This window comes from Scomber japonicus, chromosome 4 (genome assembly GCF_027409825.1).
Source record: "Scomber japonicus isolate fScoJap1 chromosome 4, fScoJap1.pri, whole genome shotgun sequence".
NCBI lineage: Eukaryota > Metazoa > Chordata > Actinopteri > Scombriformes > Scombridae > Scomber > Scomber japonicus.
In genome coordinates, this window is record NC_070581.1 from 1,247,361 (window position 1) to 1,264,568 (window position 17,208).

At 39.8% G+C, this 17,208-nt stretch overlaps 1 protein-coding gene across 2 annotated transcripts in view; it reads left to right on the top strand.

Moving 5' to 3' along the window:
* Positions 1 to 17,208, top strand: part of prkcz (protein kinase C, zeta) — a 142,321-nt gene that overhangs the window by 5,814 nt on the left and 119,299 nt on the right. For both annotated transcript variants that reach the window (XM_053317434.1, XM_053317433.1), the window contains exons 2-4: positions 7,919 to 8,040; positions 16,351 to 16,440; positions 16,862 to 16,912. In XM_053317434.1, the coding sequence (XP_053173409.1) occupies positions 7,919 to 8,040; positions 16,351 to 16,440; positions 16,862 to 16,912 (263 nt within the window). The remainder of the gene's footprint in view (positions 1 to 7,918; positions 8,041 to 16,350; positions 16,441 to 16,861; positions 16,913 to 17,208) is intronic.

Below are 17,208 nucleotides of genomic sequence, written 5' to 3' on the forward strand. Positions count from 1 at the left end.
GTAGTGAGTGGAACATTTCACAGTGTAAAAATAAACATGTCAGAGCTGTCTGGTGGACATACTGATGATCTCACACATACATTACCTGCTGTACAACGTCTGTACAGCACTTACCTCATTTCTTACTGCCAACATTCACAGCCATACTAAACTGATACACATACAATAAGCTAACATCAGCCAATTACAATGGCCTGCCAATTGATTTAACTATACTCAAAATCATGTTACTTTAAGACATGAATTAAAAGATGATTATTTCTTGTTGATCAACTAATGGCCCTTTTCCACTGCAGAATCGGTACGGTACGGTACGCTTTAGCGCGGCACGACTCTACCCACTTTTAGAACCGGCCCTGTTCCTTTTCCACTGCCAAGAGGTACTAGTCGGACTACTTGGAATGGGCGGAGTTGGCGGGGTCGACACTGCTGTGACGTAATTTGCAGGCGACCACGCACAGAAAGGTCTGCACTTCTGTCACCGACCACGATGTTGATCTCCTTGTTGTTCCTTCCATCTTCTAAAAATCGTTCTCGCTGTGTTTGTGTTTGTGCTTTAACGCGGGTGATTATTTAAAGACCCCGAGCTTCGTCGCATGTATGACGACATCTCCTTCGACCAATCAGTGGACAGCGCCGTTCACGTGACAATTTAGTATCAGTTCGGCTCGGTTAGTACCACCTCTGAAACAGGTACGAAAAATCGTAACGGTTCCCAGGTCCGGCCCCCAGTGGAAAAGGGCACAAAGTGGGTAGAGTCGTACCGTACCGTACCGTACCGTTACTAAATCGTGCAGTGGAAAAGGGCCATAATGGACTAATGATCTCAGAAAGACTTTGCTGATGTCATGCCACTGAGTGCATGAATGGAATAACTTCCTGCTCAGTGTAGTAACAGGGTCCACAGCATATACCAGCTCATGATTAACAGATCAGAACATCTTAAACAGACTCAAATATTAGAAGGAAAAGCCCCCCCGCCTCTTTCAGTAGCTTATAAATCCACTCGGCATGCTTACAGGACCACATGCCTGAAAATACCACAGAGTGAGTTGTACAGTTCATCTAAGGACAGCACACTGACATGTAGATGTGAATGTCAGAGAGGTGGAGGTGCTGCTTCTCATGTAGAAGACACTCCAAACTCTGAACTGGGTCGGCAGTGCTTCACAGCTCCAAGCTTGGTCACAGCCTCACAATCATTTTGAGAGGTGACTGTGTGTACAGAGAGGGGAGAGGAACTGAGCCCTGTTAAACTTAATGATGTGATATGCTGAACATGCTTTTAACCCATCAGTATCTATCTGAGGGGTCAAGGCCATGCATACATCACGGTGTAGCCGTTATATGCAAGCTCAGCAAATCAGGAATACAGAAATGGTGAAAAACAGTTTAACTCTCTATCTCCACAATTCAGTATTACAGTGTTATCAGTCTTAACACGTAGTAACCGTTTTCTAACATGTGGAACGCGTTTAGAAATAAATCAATGAATTCACTTTACACTGACTATTACATCAGCTTATATGAACAGAGCATTCATGAGCAGCTTAAAAGCATTTATCAAACATGAATATTGATTAGAATAAGTAGGCAGTCTTCATGCCCCTCCCCCCCATCTGTCAGATGTTATTATACACTAACCCCCAACTCCATATGACTAAGTGGATAAAGGCAGATAATAGAACAGTGTGTTAAGCTCAGAAAATTACATTTTTACTGTAATGCAGCCTTTAAAAGCAGGAAAAGACACTTATTCTATATCACTATATTACCATATTCAAAATCTAAGATGATATCTACAAAATATCAATATAATATTGATTTATTGGTACAAAAGAAACACAAGCACATTATGTGTTAGCAAGTAACCAAGACACACTGACCATTGTACAGTCTTCAAGCTGGAGGTGAAAGAAATGTTTTGATTGGAGGGATCAAAGATCAACATGTTGATAGGTAGCGTCATGCTTTCGAACATGACAAATCCCTCAGTGTGCTGAGCACTCCTCACTATATACACTCAGCAAATAGTGCAAGGGTCAGATTCTTGAAACCATAGAGCTTTTCCTTACTGTATGCTTGAGTTTTAACAACCAACAGAGCAGAATGCATTCTTATTAGTATGGCTGCTAATAGCACAGAGAGAGGACTAGAAGCAGAAGACCACATGTTTAATTATATTAAAATGTTGCATACGAATGGTCAAGATCTACTAAAGGCCTAATGCCTTAGTAAAGTATTAGAAGTCCAAAAAGATACTGATAAAATATCAAGTAAATATGAGATATCAGCAGCCATTGTCACACAGTTCATACAGTACTTCATATTCATTTCATCAGAGTTAACTCACCCATATGTTATCTGATTACAGGAAAAAAACTGAATCAATGTAAAGCAGCTTTGACAAGCTTAGCGTATGTGTGTGTGCGTGTGCGTGTGCGTGTGCGTGTGCATGTGCGTGTGCGTGTGGGTGTCTGACATCATCCCTCTTTGACTTGTTGGTGTTGATTGCGTGGGGTAGTACCTGCTGAGAAACAAGCTGTCTGTACTCCACCCCGTCAGAGTCCAACAAATGCGACACCATAAAAACACACACACACACACACACACACACACACACACACCCACCCTAGGTTACTTTTGGGGACATTACATAGACTAACATGAATGTCTGGTAGACTTATCTCAACCCTTAAAGACAGTGTAAAGTGAATTCAGACATTTTCTTCTAAACACATTAAATAGGTCATAAATGTATTTCTAAAAAAGGTGTAAAAGGCATTTCAACCATTTAGATTTGAATTGTGGAGCTAGGCTTCACAAACTGTGTTTCAACATTTCTGTGTTCAGGATTTAGTGGGTGGGTCTGAAAATAATAAACCTGCCCCTGCTGCTGTAGAGGTATAAATACATTCAGCACACACTACTACTACTACAGTATACAGTTAGCCAGTTAGCTGAGTTAGCTACCGAGCTAGCAGCTGAGTTAGCAGCAGAAAACTCTCAGACGTAGCTTCCATGTTTCTGGTAGAGGTGGTGACTTTGATTGACAAGTGATACTTGGTAGGGGGCGGGGTTTCAGCAGACTTGGCGGGCACTCCCACAGTGTTTGGTAGCAGAGAAAGAGACTAAGGGCGCTTTCACACCACCAGCAGTTGGTGCGCACTAAACAGTCCATTTGGACCAAAAGCTCTTAGTTGGGTTCGTTTTCGTTGGTGTGAAAGCATCAATCGCACTCGGGTGCGCACTAAATCATGCGGACCGAGACCTCCAAAAAGAGGTGGTCTCGGTCCGCTTGACTCAGCACCGAGACCAGATGAGGGAAAGTCAATCGGACCAATCTTGATTGGTTTGCTGGTGTTAACAGGAACCACACCGCAGCCTGTATGCTACATACTAATAATTTTACTGCCTGGTGAGGACCAAATAATCCAACTAGTGGTGTGAAAGCACCCTAAATTTTACAAAACTTTGAAGCCTAATTTCTTTTTTTTGTTGATTTTTTTTTAATCATTCAAATTTGGCAAGGTGGTTAACAACACACTTTTCTGTGGTATGTCAAACTGAGAACACATATTTATTCTTACTTTACACGGACTTCAACTACTAACCTGACCCAAAAATCAGTGTTTTACCAATTGGAGAGAGACATGCCTCCTTTTTCCCAGCTGGACAAGCTGTCCCCAGATAACTGGTCTTAGGTCTGAAATTTGTCCCTGAAAGTAACCTGAAAGCCTATAACACACACACACACACACACACACACACACACACACACACACACACACACACACACACACACACACACACACACACACACACACACAGACAGAGAAAAACCTGCTAGACACACTCACATAGACACTGAAGTGGATAGTAGGTAAAATATGTTTCCAGTATAAAACATGCTCATGTTTGGCCCTGGCTAATTCTAAACAGCTGCACTGTTGAATGTGAATACATTCTTATTCAACCAGCAGCAGAACATGAGGGTGCCTGTTTAAACTGACCATGCACACCCTTATTTAAAATAGTCATCAACTGATAAGGGTAATTGAAGTCAATACCAAAATGACATTCAGTGTGTTTGTGCTTCCTGTTTCAGGTTACCAATGTGTGTCCTGCTTCCAGCTTCAGTATTTCAATTAGCGCAACGTCTGTCTTCATGATATTAACTAGCAAAGTCTTCTGACTTGTTTGGGGAAAAAGTTTCCAGTGTTTTCCTACAGTTTGTGATTCCTTTGATAAACAGACCACAGTCAGTACATCTCAACTCCTCCCTTCATCAGCCCAGCCATGCCTGAACAGATTTTGTGTCTATCTTGATTACTTCTTGGTACCAAACTTGAATACTTATGTCTGGTCAGATTCATACTCCTGTTTACTCATTCTCTGATCCCACAGCTTCAGATCCATCTATCTATTCTTGTTCATCTGCTTATATTCAGACTACATTAAACATTGCAGAACTTTGGATTCCTTTGTTTTCCTCAAAGTATTTAAGAAAATGAAAAGAAAGTGAATCTGTTGAGAGATAACTTCAGTACTGCAGATACTTCTTTTTAAGTGTGTTATAATCTGTACTGCTGCCATGGTTTCCATTATAGCCTCAGTTTGTGCCCTCGTTACATCTATTTGTCTACTTGAATTATAAAAAGAGTTTCAGTTTGGGAAACTAGCTGTAGATTGTTTTCATCATGCTATGTACAGAATAGTTTTTTCATCCAGATTGTTAGAAAAGTCTTTGCTGTAAAAGTATCAGATACATAGTTTTTAAAGAGGTTTTCAAACAGCCTATGGGAATTTCCAAAGATTTCAAAGTATTTGTTTTAAAGAAACTGAACTGATGCTATTAGCACAACAATTACAAAAGCTGGCTAAGACTGGATTCTATAATAGTATAGTATGGTATGGTTAAGTAGTAGAGAATGGTATGCTATTGTATAGTATAGTATGGTGTAGTATAGTATAATATGGTACAGTACAGTACAGTATAGTATAGTGTGGTTTAGAATAGTATGATATAGTATAGTTTAGTATTATATGGTTTAGTATAGATAAAATAGTATGATATGGTGTAGTATAATACAGCACAGCAAAGTATAGTATAGAATAGTATGATATGGTGTAGTATAGGGCTGAACGATTTTAGGAAAAGATCTAATTGCGATTTTTCTGGCAGATATTGCGATTTCGATTTGATTCACGATTTCCTTCAAATCAAGCTTCAGTGCAATATTCACAATGTACAGTAACATTAAAACATTAAATGCTATTACTCTAATGCAAGGATAAAAACTAAAGACCAATGGCAGTTATTACAAATGAAGAACTAAAAGAGTACTTGAAAAAGTATGGCAAAAAATCCTTAATTGTGTTAATTTAAAAAAAAAAAGTTAAATAGAATACAAAACAATTCCAAAAAACTAAACAATGTTAAATAAGTAATAAGAAAAACAAAATTCAACCATTCCAATAAAGGAAAAAAGGATCTTGCCCAACAGTCAAGTAGGTAGGTCAAGGTCAGTCTTTTATGGCTCAAGAGAGCTAGCTTATCAACATCTATAGCAGCAGTTAAGGTACTTTATTCAACCCTACTGTATATTAAGAAACCTGGACTATCTTTTTAAGTGAATTTGACAAGTAATGGTAATAAAATAAAACTCAAATATCTTTTTTTAAACAAAGGCTGACACCACAAGTCAGGGTGAAGTGCAGAACAAATAAAATCCCAAAAGTACTTAATCAACAATAATACTCTCTTCCCTGACATCTTTACATCACTCAGCATTTACACTCTGCGTACAGCTGTGGGATGGCAACCTGGTTGAAGTAGGTGCGGGAGGGAATCATATATCTTCTGTCCAGCGTGCGGAGGAGGTTTTTAAATCTCCCGGTGTCTCTGCTGCTCTTATCATACAGAGTTACACTGGCAAAACATGCTGTAATTGTAGTCTGTTTGCTACAGTGGGCCTGAGTATCATTTTCACCGGACTTTTTCGTCATGCACTCGTCATGCAAATGCTTGTGTTGATTTTTCAAGTGCCGGTACACATTGGTTGTGTTTCCGCTGGATGTTGCAACTTTAGCGCGACAGGTTTTGCACAGTACCTGTTTCTGGTGCACGTCTGCAGCCTCAAACCCGAAACACTCCCAAATGACCGACGTGCTGGTTTTCTTAGGGATTAAATCCCTTAACTCCGCTTCTGATCCAGCTGAAGCTATTTCTGAATAATTATAATTAAGGAGCCGGTTAATACTGATTGGTTAACGTGACCTATCCACGAGTAGCATGCCGCCTCTGATTGGTGAGCTTGGCAGGATGGTAGGGAGACGGGATGTATGTGTAAAATAGTTGACACAACAGATCCTGGGTCAGTCAGGAGCGCTTCAAAAACCGCAACTTTGGCGATCTCATGATCGCGCTGTCTGAAATCGCAATTTCGATCAGAAAACGATAAATCGTTCAGCCCTAGTGTAGTATAGTATGGTTTAGTATGATATGGTATGGTATAGCATAGTATAGTATGGTTTAGTATGATATGGTATGGTATAGTATAGTATAGTATGGTTTAGTATCGTATGATTTTTTGTAGTAAGAATGGTATAGAGTATGATATGGTATAGTATAGTATAGAATAGTATGATATAGTAATAGTAAAGAATAATATAGTATAGTATAGTATAGTATAGTTTTCCATACTTGACACTGTCATTTCTAGCAGTAGATAAAAAAATGTAGTGTGAAGACATTTCAGTATACAATAACTCTAGTAGTGATTTCCCCCAAAGTTTTGGAACTTGACAGTGACATTAAGATTAAAATGAAGAATGGTCAAGCTGCATAGATACAACTTGACAGCATCTCTCTTAGGCTACATTCATATTACATGCTGACGTGGCACAAATCTAGATTTTTTTCAAGTTACTCAGATCTTATTTTTTCTCAGAAATGTGAACAAACCAAATCAGATTTGTGCATATATGATCCTGCCTTTGATTCATATCTGATCTCTGGCTATGTCACAGCTATGAGAATGGTCTGATTAGATTTTATTTGTTTCTTTTAATGTCTCACTTCTCTGTTCATATCACCTGTCATCATCATTCAGTGACTGCACCTCACAGTCTAGTATAATACAATGGTAGTCAACACAGAACATGATCTGACTAAACAATCAGTACTGAGCATTAAAGCCTGTAACGTAAACACAGTCTTAAACAAAACGTGTTGTCTCGAAGCACAAGCAGATATTATATAAACTAATCTTAAGATGGTATGTGGACCTTGTGTTACTTAGCGCAGTCTTCATCATTGGCATGTGTTTCCTCAGTTTGCTCAGCAAACACCATCTGTGCTAAGATTATTTTGTCAAACTGTTTCCCAGGTTAAGAATAAATGCTCTCGCTTCACTGTACCACTGTTTACACTGTTCTTTCCATGACTAGTAAACTGATCCACATATCTAAAAGTCACGGAGTGCCTTTTTAATTGTATTCATTGGTCCAAATGGATGGCACCATGTAACATCTGCAAAAGTCCCTCTGAATGTGCCAATAAAGTTTGAGTCAACCTGGTAAACAGCTGAGGCCGTCCAGACACACACACACACACACACACACACACACACACACACACACACACACACACACACACACACACGCACAGTCAATCACATCTCCATAACAGGCAGATACCAGCTGACCTAACCTACCAATCATTTCAAAATGAGCCTCCCTGTTTGTAACCTACAGTATGAATAATTCAACCATGTGGGAAGTTTACTGTCACTTTGCTGTTGACTCTCTCTCTAACCCCCCTGTGGGCTCTCTTGATCTCTGCTCCACTTCCAACCAAGTGATTCAATCTTGACATTTTCTATGTGTGTGTGTGTGTGTTTGTCTCTACATTCAGGGACATGTTGATCACAGACTTGGCTGCAACAGTAACCTTTGTGGAGTTGTGTGAGGAGGTGAGAACCATGTGCAGCGTTGCCAAGCAGCAGCCCATCACGCTCAAGTGGATCGATGATGAAGGTGGGTGTGCCGTCCATCAGTCTGCAGTCTGCAGTCTGTCCTGACACCACCTGCTGTGTCCTTTTTACTCTACTGTGAAACTCTGGCTCATAAATACAGCATGTTGGCCAGAGAGCCCCTTTACTGATAGCAGCCTCATCATGCTGCACACTGGAATGACTTGAAGTGATCATATGCAGCTATCCTCATTCTAAATGCTCTTTCATATCCAACTGTGAATAGCAGTAGTCACAGAGGGAGCTTTGTTTTAATCTAATATATTTACTGATTTTGTAGTGGCCACTGGAATTTAACAAGATGAACAGTAACGTCAAGCTCAATAAACAGCAAGGCTACAGCTATGTGACACTCCCCTGAAGACACACACACACTCACACACACACACACACACACAAACACACACTGGGAGAGCCTCTCATAGCAGCACTGCTAGCTCAGCTACAACACAGCAACCACACAGTATGTCTCTGACAGTGCTTCCAGGGACTGTCAGAGTTGAGACTCTCTGTCCTTCCAGCACAGACACACACAGTGTGATAGCAGCTGGCTGTTTAACTCTGACTACCAGCTGCTCTGTGAGATGGTGAGTCAGTGTGCGCCTCCTACAGTTGTTTCCCCCTCGACGGTGTAGTTACCTTTTAAAATTAAAATGAGGTATTTGATGTCTGAATTAGGGTTGCAAAATTCCGGGAATTTTCAAACTTGGAAACTTTCCATGGGAATTAACGGGAATTAACGGGAATTAACGGGAATTAATGGGAATTAACGGGAATTAACAGGAATTAACGGGAATAAACCGGGAATTTACTAAACTGAAGGTATGTTCTTATTAGGGAACTTAAATATAGTTGTGTAAAATAATATTTTACCATAATCCTGACTAAAACAACCAGATATCATGCAGTACAGTTGAATATCTATGCTATCTGAGACCATGCCCCCTACATGCACTGTGCATTCCTCCATCACATGCACAGATCCCGTCAGGTACAGTATGTGTAGCTTCACTGACACATTGTTGTATTTTTTCAGAGTTGTGTGTGAAACCATTAAGAATAATAACATTTAGTTGTTTTTTTAATATTAAATTATAAATAATTGTATAATTTAATATAACTTCAACAGCTCAGGGACATCAAGCGACATTGTTTGTGCACCTTTTTTCATTGTCATTGTTCTTTTTATATCCAATTAATCAATCAAATGATGATACCTTTCCACTAAATTACCCTCAGTTGCCATAAATTCCCATTTAATTCCCATAAATTCCCATAATTCCCTTAATTCCCATGGAAAGTTTCCAATTTAGAATATTTCCAAAATTCCCCTGCTTAACTTCCCATGGAAATCTACCAGAAACTTTCCGGAAATATACCGGAAATTTTCCACCCCTTTGCAACCTTAGTCTGAATTAACATTTTTTGAAGACAGCACATCTAAATAGATGGCCTTAAACTTAAAAAGGATTAATGGCTTGCATTCATTGCATTAATGAGACCTAACTATTTTAATATTACTGTTTCACAAGTTATATGACTTTTTTTGTAGTTTGAGCCATAAATATCTACTAAATATTCAAGATCACTACAATATGCCATAATGACCTGAATATAGGACAACCCCCCCCCCCCCCCCCCTTTATCAAGACTCATTTTTGGAAAAAAGACTTTAATTGATTAACTAATTCTTCTTTTTTTCAACGTGCAAAACTTCTGTTGCACTTATAGTAACGTAATGAGTAACATACTGACAACTGGAGTCTTCACCCGGTTCACGGTTTCCTCGCAAACAGTCCTCAGCGCTGCCTATGGCCAAACACAGCAGAGGAGAGAGACTCAGGGGACCATAAATGACACTAAAATGCAGTAGAGACTACATTTATTTGTCATTTACCTCCTTTATGTGCACTTCTTATCTCAGCTCAGTGTGAGGCTCTACTGTGTTTTGAGTCTCTCTGCTCTCTCCTCTGTTTCACTGCGGGCGGAGCTGCACCTCCACATCTGGAGCTCAGTGGAGCAGAGGACAGACAGTGAAGTCTAGGGTCGAGGTGACGAAAACACCTTACTGTTACTAAGTTGTTGTTTAACTTGGCCTACTTTTGATCCAGGCAATCACTGTGTCTCTGTGATATTTTGCACCATCTGTCGTCGTGAATGTACTGTATATTGGCATATAAAAGTCTAGACCCTGAATATAACAAGAACCCACTTTATTCACATGTTTTTCCATGTGACCCTCTCCTATATTCAGACCCATACAGTATTTTGTATTTCTAACTCAGTGTTTCCCCTAGAAATTTTTGTAGCAGCGGTGCTGTGTCGATAACCTAGCAACACTAGAAAAAAATTGAAAAATAATAGGGCTTCAACTAACGATTATTTTGATAATCAATTAATCAGACAATTATTTCGTCGATGAATCGGATAAAAAACTTCTTTTTTTTTTTTTTAATTTCCACCCATTTATTCAAAAATAAGAACATTATTTCAAATTGACAATGCAAAAAGGTGCTCAAACATGTTACTGCTTGGATGTCCCTGAGTTGTTAAAGTAATATTAAATTATAAATAATAATGTAAACAAAACAACTACTGTAAATGTTAATGTCTGATAGCTTTAACAAAATAACATACACATGTATGCTACACAAAATTAGGTATTTTCTGTAAATAAGAGATAAATAATAATAATGGTTCATTTTTGTAGTCAGTTTTACTTTTTCCATCATTAGGCTTCCATACAAACTATGTGTGCTAGATTCCCAGGCTGCTCTCATCCTCTCCTGCTGCTGACTGTGAGATCTGAGCAGATAGAAGCTGATAGTTCACTAACTATAACCAGGGAGCACAAGGTTAATGATCCACACAGTGACATTATATCATTGATATGATGCGCAAAAGCCATAGAAAACCCATCGTTTTTTGTGCATGCGCGCAGGCACTCTCTAGTGCGCGCTGTTGCTTGCTCGCTCCAGATTCTGGGAGTGTTAAGGAGCCGCTATCAATATGCGGGACAGTGGGGTTGTCTGCTTTTGTCCTCCCCCGACTTCAGTAGCTTATGAAGGGAGGGGCAGGTTGTGTTATGGAGCCTACACCGAAGCCAAAAGCAAAGTTATATGGTTAACTAGCTGCTAGCAACTTCTCGAGCAAGTGATCAACATAGTTAACGTCACGTTACTTCAAGCAGTCACTTTTGCAGCTGCACTGAGAATTCAACATATTCAACGCTGCTGAATGTACATAGGGGAAACACTGCTATCTTAATGATCACATCTTACTAAGTTGTCCTGCACTCATAGGAGACATCAGGAGGACAGTCCAGGCACAGTCTGAAATAAAGCAAATCTGCTGCTAGCTAGATGCAGATTGTGGATGGAAAATTCAATGGAAAACACATCACCATGTATATTATATGAGTATTGTGTTATTCACATGTGTTGTACCACATAAGGTCCCAGAGGTCTGAACCTCCCTAACTTTTACCACAGACTTTTCTTTTTGAGCAGTTTTGTGAATGACAGCATGATTCAGACATTATTTTAAGTACTCTGTGCAGATATGGAGAGATAATATCAATATGATTAACATCACGTAGTCGTGTTCTCTTAAAGTCAGTATAAAGTCAATTCATTGATTTACTTCTAAGCTGATTTTTTGAGCCTGCAAAAAACGTCTACACTGTGACGTAGTGGTATGCCCAGTGTGACCATGGCCCCTCCCCTACTATATAAGGCCGAGAGGCTGTTCTCCTCAGTGGTTAACCTGCCTAGTGGCCAGTTATTGTTACTACATCTAACACTACTACTACTACAGTCTACAGTTTGCCAGTTAGCTGAGCTAGTAGCTGAGTTAGCAGCAGAAAGCTCTCAGACGTAGCATCCATGTTGCAAATAGTGGTGGTGACTTTGATTGACAGGTGACACTTGGTAGGGGGCGGGGTTTCAGCGACCTCGGCGGACACGCCCACAGTGTTTTGGAGCAGAGACAGAGACTGATTTTTACACAACTTTGAAGCCTAATTTCATATATTTTGCGATTTTTTTAATCATTCAAATTTGGCAGGGTGATTAACAACACACTTTTCTGTGGTATGTCAAACTCAGAACACATATTTATTCTTACTTTACACAGACTTTAAATGTTATAAATACTGTATTATTCAACAGTATTATTCTTCTGGGTTAATTCTGCTCACATTAATTAGTAGCCACAGTAACCAATTTATTCAACATATACAGTACAGACCAAAAGTTTGGACACACCTTCTCATTCAATGAATTTCCTTTCTTTTCATGACTATTGAAATTGTAGATTCACACTGAAGGCATCAAAACTATGAATTAACACATGTGGAAATATGTACTTAACAAAAAAGTGTAAAACAACTGAAAATACGCTGTATATTCTAGTTTCTTCAAAGTAGCCACCTTTTGCTCTGATTACTGCTTTGCACACACTCTGCATTCTCTTGATGAGCTTCAAGAGGTAGTCACCTGAAATGGTTTTCACTTCACATGTGTGCCATGTCAGGTTTAATAAGTGGGATTTCTTGCCTTATAAATGGGTTTGGGACCATCAGTTGTGTTGTGCAGAAGTCAGGTGGATACACAGCTGATAGTCCTACTGAATAGACTGTTAGAATTTGTATTATCATTACTTTAAGAAATGAAGGTCAGTCAGTCCGAAAAATTGGGAAAACTTTGAAAGTGTCCCCAAGTGCAGTCGCAAAAACCATCAAGCGCTACAAAGAAACTGGCTCACATGAGGACCGCCCCAGGAAAGGAAGACCAAGAGTCACCTCTGCTGCGGAGGATAAGTTCATCCGAGTCACCAGCCTCAGAAATCGCAGGTTAACAGCAGCTCAGATTAGAGACCAGGTCAATGTCACACAGAGTTCTAGCAGCAGACACATCTCTAGAACAACTGTTAGAGGAGACTGTAGCTGTGTCTCAAATGGCGCACTTGCACACTTCAAGCACTATGTTTTAGGGCATAGTGCGTTCACACTGAAGAACAAGCGAAAACTCAGTGCTCTGAAAGTACCCGGATGGTGCACTAAAAACGGACAAAAAATCCAGTGTGAGATGATGGACACTACTCACACTAAATGGACGCCATTTTGCCTACGTAGCGGAAGGGGAGGGACTTTTTGCCCAGTTTTCTGATTTCAATTGGCGGCCAGCAGCGACATGCAAGCCCGTCACTTCCGCTAAGTGCAAAACGCCAGTGCTCCATTTCAGACAATACTTACCCACGACAGTGTGCACCACAGAGGTAAGTGCTCAGTGCGCACTACGCACTACAGTCTGGTGCACTCACGTAAGTGCTCCATTTGAGACACAGCCTTAGAATCAGGCCTTCATGGTAGAATAGCTGCTAGGAAACCACTGCTAAGGACAGGCAACAAGCAGAAGAGACTTGTTTGGGCTAAAGAACACAAGGAATGGACATTAGACCAGTGGAAATCTGTGCTTTGGTCTGATGAGTCCAAATTTGAGATCTTTGGTTCCAACCACCGTGTCTTTGTGCGACACAGAAAAGGTGAACGGATGGACTCTACATGCTTGGTTCCCACCGTGAAGCATGGAGGAGGTGGTGTGATGGTGTGGGGGTGCTTTGCTGGTGACGCTGTTGGGGATTTATTCAAAATTGAAGGCATACTGAATCAGCATGGCTACCACAGCATCTTGCAGCGGCATGCTATTCCATCCGGTTTGCGTTTAGTTGGACTGTCATTTATTTTTCAACAGGACAATGACCCCAAACACACCTCCAGGCTGTGTAAGGGCTATTTGACCAAGAAGGAGAGTGATGGGGTGCTGCGCCTGATTACCTGGCCTCCACAGTCACCGGACCTGAACCCAATTGAGATGGTTTGGGGTGAGCTGGACCGCAGAGTGAAGGCAAAAGGGCCAACAAGTGCTAAGCATCTCTGGGAACTCCTTCAAGACTGTTGGAAGACCATTTCAGGTGACTACCTCTTGAAGCTCATCAAGAGAATGCCAAGAGTGTGCGAAGCAGTAATCAAAGCAAAAGGTGGCTACTTTGAAGAACCTAGAATATAAGACATATTTTCAGTTGTTTCACACTTTTTTGTTAAGTATATAATTCCACATGTGTTAATTCATAGTTTTGATGCCTTCAGTGTGAATCTACAATTTTCATAGTCATGAAAATAAAGAAAACTCTTTGAATGAGAAGGTGTGTCCAAACTTTTGGTCTGTACTGTACATGTAAGGTGTTGGGAGACAAATTTGCTGCAGTGTTGACTGTTAAAGATGGTTTTCACTGTTAAAGTCAATCAGACTTTTCATTTAGTTGAGCTGCAGTCTGTGGCAACGATGGCTTGATTTCCATAGCAACTAGCACGCCAGAGTCTACTAAATGAGCCATGGTTTAACACTGTTTTTATAAGATCAGATGCGTTTGCTCATAGAAGTATTTGTTTTTAGACTGAACAAGGTGAGATCACACTAGCTTCCCTGTTTTTACATATTTTCTTAAAGGCTGACTATGACTGATCTCTGCTTCGTCACACAGCTGTGATTAAACATTTGTCTCATATATTGGCTGTGAGTTATTGAAAGACAATGAGAGACTAATGTAATGTCAATAGCACTGAACAGTGAGAACATTCTGGGCTTTTGGGGTCTTGTTAATATCATAACACTGTCTAAAATCAGAAAGAGCTTTTTAAAGGGTCTTCAACACAGAAACATAATATGATCTGTCATTACTGTCACATAACACAGCAAACAAATCAAAGCAGTCAAACGGATTAAATGTGCATATAGATGGAAGCTTGTGCTCTGTGCTTCAGGAGATTCTAACAGTTTCTCTCCACCCCCCACCCCCCTCTCTCAATTCATTCACACAATAAAATCCACTATACAGTATGCATTAAAGGTGCAGTGTGTAGAATTTAAAGGCATCTCGTGGAAATTGAATGTAAGATAATATTCATTATGGCTGTGCGATATTATGATATTGTCACAATAGAAAAATATCCATTGTTTCATATTTTTGTTTCATATTCTCGTTTGGAGTTTGTCCATCTTTTGCATGAATTACATAGATAAATATTCTTGCCTTTTAACTGGCAAAGCTTAGTTTAGTTGTCCACCACTATCTGTCTCTGTGCTGCTGCAAACACATGGATGGACTCAGTCCCGCCCCCACTGAGAAAGAGCAGAGAAGAGGAGAGAAGCAGCAAGACGGTGACTATAAATGACAGCAGAACACAGTAGAGACTTTTATTTATGTTACTCACCAAATGTATGTGCACTCTTTTTTTCAGCTCAATGTGTGAGTCTCTGCGGTGTTTTGCTGTTATTTATGGTCATGATGCTCTCCTCTGCTCTCTGTGGTTCACTGCAGGCGAGGCTGAGACCTCAGTGTGTGCACACAAAGGAAAGACAGTGAACCAGGTGAAGATCTCTAGGTGACGACAATTACACCCGTTATGTTACTGTAAGTGCAATAAAAACTTCCGAAATAAAAACCCAAGTAGAATAATTTCTTTAAATGAAAATGTGCTGTATTGGGATAGTTATCATTATCAGGATATAAAGTGATCTATATTGGGATGTGAGATTTTAGTCATATCGTCCAGCCCTAATATTGATACATATGTTTTAATTAGTGTATAATCACCAGAGAATAAGAATAGTTGCTTTTTTTGACCTTAGAATGAGCCTTTATATCTACATAGAGAATGGGTCCTCTTCCACAGAGCCCGCCAAGTTGCACCGACATATTTCTACAGTAGCCCAGAACGGACAAACTAAACACTGGATATAAAAAGGGACTTTTGGGTTTTTCATGAGTTGTGCAGCCACCAGGCTTTGCCTACACGCTTGGAAGCTTGGTGGGTCATTCAGTTGGTTGCAATCTACAACCTTACCAGTAGATGCCACTAAATCCAACACGCTGGTCCTTTAAGTACATATATACATATATATATATATATATATAGTTTGGTATTGTGCAGTTTGAAGTTGTTTTTCACCACAGACAAAACTGAGTAATGAGACATATTACAGAGCAGTGTATCCTCTAATGCTACTGTATATGTTCTATACTATATAGTTATATACAACATATACTATATACATATATACAATGAACTCTTACTGCTAGCTGGATTAGATTAGTGTGTAAAGCACTGAACAGGCAACATTATGAATAATATTCTAGTTTAACTGCTACATCAATTTAGCTAGACATCAATGCTCATGCAACATGAATGATGTGAGTGCAAGGATAGAATAAGATTAATGATACTAACTGTAAAATATGTATGTGTGTGTAGGAGACCCTTGTACCATCTCATCTCAGATGGAGCTGGAGGAAGCATTTCGTATTTACAATCGAACCAAAAAGTCTGGACTCCTGCTGCATGGTGAGTTTACTCCTACTTTAATTTTACATTCACTTATTCACGGTATTGTGGTCATTAAGGAATAATATCTCTATAAGTGTTGTTTTATACATCTCAGTCAAGTCTTCAGACATCAAACAACATGGAAAACATCTTTTAAAAAACTATGCATGCACGTTAACATTTGATGAAATGACATTTAAAAGGCTTTACCTGATTTAACCCTTTATCTATGTCATATCTGTAGTCTGTACCTGATGCTCATCTTCCCTGCATTAGGACACTGTTTTTATGGCAAGTTACTAGGGTGTTGTTCAGTTCAGTTTGTTTTTTGGTGTGTGATGCTTTAAATGGCCTTTAGAGTTTTTGACCTTCATGACATTTTATTTCTGACTCCTCTGCTTGGTTACAGTCATCTCTAAGTCATTCTGTCTTTTTACAGTGTTCCCGAGTATACCGGAGCGACCTGGCATGCCCTGCCCTGGAGAGGACAGTGAGTAAATCAGCTCTGCTTTCACCCTTTAATTCTCTCTAGGATTCTTAATTACAGCAGGTCTGCAGCGTAGTCACAGGTACACAGGCCCATGCTGTGGAACTGTTACTTTAGCTCAATCACCTCACTTGTTAGGAAAAGTACAAGTGGGTGAATGCAGCTCACAGTCAGCACTGATATACTGAGTTACAGGGAGATCACACAGTTTTGCAGTTTACTCTGTAAATTGTTACACTCGTTTTTTTTCTCGGATTTGTTAGATGCATGCTCTGTAGTGTGGTTTAGAATCCATAGAC